At 33.3% G+C, this 6,000-nt stretch overlaps 1 protein-coding gene across 1 annotated transcript; it reads right to left on the bottom strand.

Moving 5' to 3' along the window:
- Window positions 1–4,268: 4,268 nt before the first annotated feature.
- LOC120213867 (1-aminocyclopropane-1-carboxylate oxidase homolog 1-like) lies at window positions 4,269–5,848 on the bottom strand. Its single transcript, XM_039211915.1, has 3 exons — window positions 5,307–5,848; window positions 4,694–5,015; window positions 4,269–4,578 (listed from the first exon to the last, which is right to left on the bottom strand). Exons 1-3 carry the CDS (start codon window positions 5,831–5,833, stop codon window positions 4,327–4,329), a joined length of 1,101 nt encoding a protein of 366 aa, XP_039067846.1. The 5' UTR covers window positions 5,834–5,848; the 3' UTR covers window positions 4,269–4,326.
- Between the last annotated feature and the right edge of the window lie 152 nt (window positions 5,849–6,000).

The raw sequence follows: 6,000 nt of genomic DNA, 5'->3' as shown, positions 1-6,000 counted from the left end.
TAAGTGTTTTTTAATTTTTATTAATGAATTAATTTTATATTGTTAAAATTATAATATAATTTTTTATGTTTATCCGAAATCGAAATGTGGGAAGTCTGATAACTAAACTGGAGAAATTACAAGCTACTACTGTACCTATTGGAGTGAACATGTCTAACTACGAGCGCCTAAAGTTTTCGTGGCATCTGAACAAAATTGAAGCTCAAATTTTGGCAAAGTTCTTGAGTTTTCTGGCTTGCGATGACACAAGTTTGAAACAAATATGTTGGGTAATATCGAAGATTAGATGGGAGGAGAACTGGCCAAGAATGTTCGAGATATCGTCTCCATCTAATAAAATCTTTCTCGAACAAAATGAGGTCTCCGTAATATGCTGAGGTATTCCTATGAGGAAGATCAGACAAAATTAACACCATCTTGGAGGCATGTGCCAGTTCTCCGAATGTGCTCATCGAGACCATATTGTTGTAACCTTGTTCTGTTTGAGATACAGTCTTCTAGATGGATACAATATCTCTAAGGTTCTTGTCCAATCCTCCTTCCATCTCCACTTTAATATTACACAAGATATCATTTCTAATATTGCATAATCGCAAGCGATAAACCTACAAAGTTTAACCAAAATTGCACATCAATTTCATTAAGACGGGGCGACAACCTTAAGAACTTACGGTTAGTGATCTTGACTCCTCCTACAGGAAGACCCTTAGACTGCAAAAGCTTCAGTTACGTTATCAAAATTTCCACATTTTGGTTAAAGATCAGATAGTTCAGGTAACATAAGGAGTTGAAGTTTGTTCTCGTATATGCACATTTGAGTGTCTTGAATGAAGAAGTTTGCCAAAGTTAGTATGCGATCAAGAAGACAATGAACATTCAAACATTTTGAATGATTTTCGTAATTCAAATGGAAGATGTCATTTGATGTACCCTTTATTGACGATGAAAATTATTGCTAAGATTTATGATTGATATTGTCAAGTCCACTTTGAGTATATCAATACTAACATACTTATAGGCGTAGAGCTTTTGTAGTATTTGTCTGTGTTGGAAATTTTGATGAGTCCAACACACCTACTATAGAATACCTAAGATATACCACTCACACTACACCAACTAAGAACATAAAAATAACTAAAGCTTAGTTGGAAAACTTGTGAGAAGAGACATTTTTATTGATACAAAATACAATTACATTATTGTTCATTTACCCCCACTACTTTTCTCTTCTCTACCTCTAAACTCTCTTTCTCTAACTTATATTTTTGACACTCTTTTCTCACCTTTTCACTTTTCTACAATGGTAAAACTCACCCCTATTCATAGATTCTAATGGTCATTGGATTGTTGACACATGTCATCATCTTAACCATTTAACATTACAAATATCTAGATTCTTCTAATAGATAATTCTAGATATAATATTAAATATTACAAATATCTAATTTCTTATGGATACTTATACGCATCTACAATTTCTATATTTTTCTAGAATATTCTTATATATATATATATATATACACACACACATTAAATTTCCCTAGATTTTGCATTGTCTTTAACACTCCCCCTCAATGCAAATTTCTTCCCATGGATGATTTGCAAACCATTTCGAGTGCTTCTTTGATTTTCTTGAACTTTGATTTACTTACTCTTCATGAAAATATATACAACTTGTTCATATGTCTTTGTTGGCACCATCTTGATCTCCCATTCAAGGAACTTTTTGCGAACATAGTAATAGTGCACTTCTATATGTTTTGTCCTTGCATGAAAGATTGTATTCTCTGCTAGACGTATAGCTAATAGGTTATCGCAAAAAGCCTTACTTGATAATCCGTTCGGTAATGAAGGTTTTTCATTAGTTGCTTTAACCAAGTACTTTCTTGTGTTGTTGATGTTGTCTATCAATATTTCACTTCGGTGCTTGATAAGGATATTGTTGGTTGTCTCTTGCTACACCATGATATTGCTCTCGATCCAAAAATAAACATGTACCCTATTGTCAACCTTCGCATATCATTGTCTCAAAACTTCCAACTAACTGTCGTTACATGGTAACATCTTCTAAACTTTTTACTTTATCTTCTTGTAGTTTTATATTATGATATATGGGAGCTGAGATGGGTTTGCAATTAAGCATCACATACTTTTGTAAAAGATCCCATGTATATTTTTGTTGTCTCAAAAATAATCCTTCCTTCGTCTGCTCCACTTCGAGTCCAAGAAAATGTTTGAATTCTCCAAGCTCTTTCATATGAAATCTAATAGAAATATTTTCCATTGCTCTTTGGATCTCCTCATAATGATATCCTGTGATGATTAAGTCATCCACATATATTAACACTATTGCTAGTTTTCCTTGCTCTTCTTTTTAAAAAATAAACTAGAATCTAAATGAGCAACTGTAAAATCACTTTGTATTAAGAACTCACTGATCTTTCCATATCATGTTATAGACATACTTGGGATGAATTTTGCTCTCAAGCCTCTTGGTTACTCTATATAGATGTCTTTGTCAAGTTCTAAATGTAGGAAAGCATTCATGACATCCATCTGTCACAACTTCCAAGACTTACTAGCAGATAAAGCTAGTAAGAATCGAACTATTGTGATCTTTCCACGTGGCTAAACATTTTTTATTGAGGGAAACCTTAAGAACAAATCGAGTTTTTTTATTTATACCATAATAATCGAGCAACAAGTCAAGCTTTATATCATAATCTAGCCCATATTGTCATATTGTCAAATATATCCTATATATTATGTTTTTTTATCATAATAGTCCGTTTGTATTTTTTTATCGTCTCGAATTGTTATACTTCTTTCGGTTATTCTTCTTATTTTATCACATATTATATTTTTTTAATTAGTAAAGAAAAGTGGACAAAACACAAACATAAATGATCAATCATGTAGTTAACCCAAATAATAATAAACAAGTTTTAAAAAACAAAGCATTTTCTTGAAGAAGAGAGGGAGAAGAATATGAAAATTCACATTGTCTTATCTCTCAACCACTTCCATAAGTTAAACTTAATTATGTTAACAGATTGCATAGTTTTTTATAGACAAATTGTATAATTATTGTCTTATTTAAACAGAATGCATTTTTGTTTCATTAATTAATTCATCAAGTGGACTTCCATCAGCAAGTTAAACTTAATTATATTAACAGATTGCAGAGTTTTTTTATAGACAAATTGTATAATTATTGTCTTATTTAAACAGAAGACATGTTTGTTTCATTAATTAATTCATCAGTGGATCCGATAAAATAAACCAACAAATATTTTGATAAAACTAAAATAAACCAAAGAATATTGCAATAATATGATTTCGGAGGTTGCTTTTAATTTGTATAAATGTAACATCATCATCTTTATGGGCCAACTCAAATATGGTCCAACTCAAATAATTTATAGTTCGATTTATTTGATGAAGTAGATTGAAAGGAAAAATTAAGATGCGGTGGATACCGTTTAATTAAACAGTATATATATATATATATATATATATATATGGGTAAAGTGCACAATGATTTCCTTGTTTTATTGAGTCACTCGACTATAGAATGTTATTTTGTTATGTCCTTCGACTATTAAAAGTTACAAAATAGTCACCGACTATTTATTATATTTCAAACTCTTCATTTTCCGTTAAAAATTAATGGTTGTTAAGCTGGACATTAACATGATGACTGAGATATGATAGTTTTTGATATTCTATGATCAAATTTTATCATATCACATCAACAAGTTAATGTTCAGCTCATAATGTAGTCAATTTTCTAACAGAAAATGACGAGTTTGGAACATAATGAATAGTCGGCTAATCATTTTGTAACTTTTAACAGTCGAGGAACTCAACAAAACAACACTCTATAGTCGAATGATCATTTTTTAATTTTTAGTAATCGAAGAACTTAATAAAATAATACCCTATAATTGAGGACAATGTGTAGTTTACTCTATATGTAATTAAGATTTTATGGTATAATGTATGTTTGTGAGATTTTCTTATAGTTTTCTTTGGCATAGTGAAATTTCTCTCTAATAGTTATTTTTTTCCTTAAATTTAAGTGTTATTGTATAGATATTTGATGTTTTTTTTATATAATCACTGGTATCTTATCTATTGATTGACTAATCCAAATCAAATATTAGAATCAATAATCGGGATATAGATATTTGATGTTTAAACATCAAATCGATTTAATTGGTCAACATTTAAAATTTTCATTGGCCAACATTTACAGAAAGAAATCCAAATGATAGAATTTATTGGTGATTGCTTGGTGCTGTAATTTAACCTCCATGAACATGTTTAGAGCTTGAAATGTGGGAGGGCAGATTTACCATCAAGACCTTTTGAATTGAAATAAGAAACATATTCTCTTATAGTGACTTCCCTGTATTTTGGAGGACTTTTTTCTGATAATAATTGCTTAATTGGTCCATAAGTTCTTGTATTTGGCTGGTGAACAGTCCCCAAAAAGCAGGCCACTGATGCTCTTGGCCCTACTGATCTTGACACCACTCTATGCTCCACGCTTTTGAACACATCATTCGATATCAGCTGAAAGAAAAGCACAGGAAACTAATATCGAATTAGTAATCGGGACGTATTCGAGTCGGTTCGTGTATATTCGAATCTCGACATCTGCAACGTCCTTAACGAGAGGCGACGTTACCTGTAGAAGATCGCCGATGTTAACGACTAGGGCACCGGGAATCGGGGTGATATCAACCCATTGGTTTTGATGAAGAACTTGAAGGCCACTAATATGGTCTTGTAGGATCACCGTGAGGAAGTCACTGTCGGAGTGCTTGGTTATACCGAGAGTGAGTTCAGGCTGCGGACACGCCGGGTAATAATGCGACAAAATAATCAGGCTTTCGGCACAATCCATGTCTCTCAGGTGATCAGGCTGCAATCCTAGAGCCTCCGACAGTAACTCGAACAGCAAACAACAGAATTGCCTTACATGCTTTGTGTACTCCATTATTACATCCCTACAAACCAACCCAAATTTTATCCCTAGGCATGTACAGATTTGTCGATGATAATAACGTGCTATACGTCGGTAATACTATTGGTAGTACTACGAGATCTACTATGGACAAATAAATAGAATTGACTGATAATAGATTTGTCCATAACAGATCTCGTAGGCCTAAAGGATTGTGATCGACTAGAGGTACAGAAAATTTTCTCCACATGTGTAACAAGATTTAAAGCATTTTGGGTTGAGTTTATCACGATTATGTAACAAAAAAGAATCAAATGAGCGAATAATAGTATACCTGGATACCTCCGGTAACTCTTCCGGCAGGGGAGGATCGGGAGCCATACAGCAGAAAAGTGTATCCTTCCAGTCTGCTGCCGGTGAGCTATAAAGATGAAAATTGCTACTGTAAATCACTTTTTTCGTACTATCCCGAGTATAGAACTTCTTTTTAAACTCCAAATCTTGCTCGAAAAAACTGACGACACCATCCTTCATATCCTCCAGGACACTCACTGGGATTCCATGGTTCACGACTTGGAAGAAACCCCATGATTCCGATGCGTTTCGAACTTTCTCAACGATCTCCCGACGAGCCCCGGGATCTTCCTTCGTGCCTTCGAGATCGATAACCGGAACACTAGCGTGGATGCCATTGCCACCAACTGAAACAGATGAGTTCTTCTCTAATTCATATGGTGGACGATTGAACATCCGAGGAACATGTTTGATTCCAGCATCCACAAGTCCTTTAACACCAGCTTTTGTCTCATCAAAAGCTTTCAGTTCACTTGCTCGATCATATTCAGGCTGTAGATTCGCCATTGAAACTCTCTTTCTATTTCTACCCCAGAAATTATCAGCGAAAAACCAGAGGAAATGTGGATCTTTATAACACTGTTGAATTGGCTACTGGAAAATTGAAAAGCCTAGTTATGGTTAAGATTATTTAATTGAATTAATAAATATATAATTCTCTTTAACCAATTATT

The sequence above is a fragment of the Hibiscus syriacus genome, unplaced genomic scaffold (assembly GCF_006381635.1).
Source record: "Hibiscus syriacus cultivar Baekdansim isolate YM2019G1 unplaced genomic scaffold, ASM638163v2 tig00110044_pilon, whole genome shotgun sequence".
NCBI lineage: Eukaryota > Viridiplantae > Streptophyta > Magnoliopsida > Malvales > Malvaceae > Hibiscus > Hibiscus syriacus.
Note: the sequence above shows the minus strand (reverse complement) of the source record. Positions and strands in the feature narration are given on the sequence as shown.

Coding starts and splice junctions, on each gene's coding strand:
- LOC120213867 (XM_039211915.1), bottom strand. CDS start 5,833: ATGGCGAATCTACAGCCTGAATATGATCGAGCAAGTGAACTGAAAGCT. Junction 5,016..5,306: donor GAGTTACCGGAGGTATCCAG/GTATACTATTAT, acceptor GTTGGTTTGTAG/GGATGTAATAATGGAGTACA. Junction 4,579..4,693: donor ACATCGGCGATCTTCTACAG/GTAACGTCGCCT, acceptor CTTTTCTTTCAG/CTGATATCGAATGATGTGTT.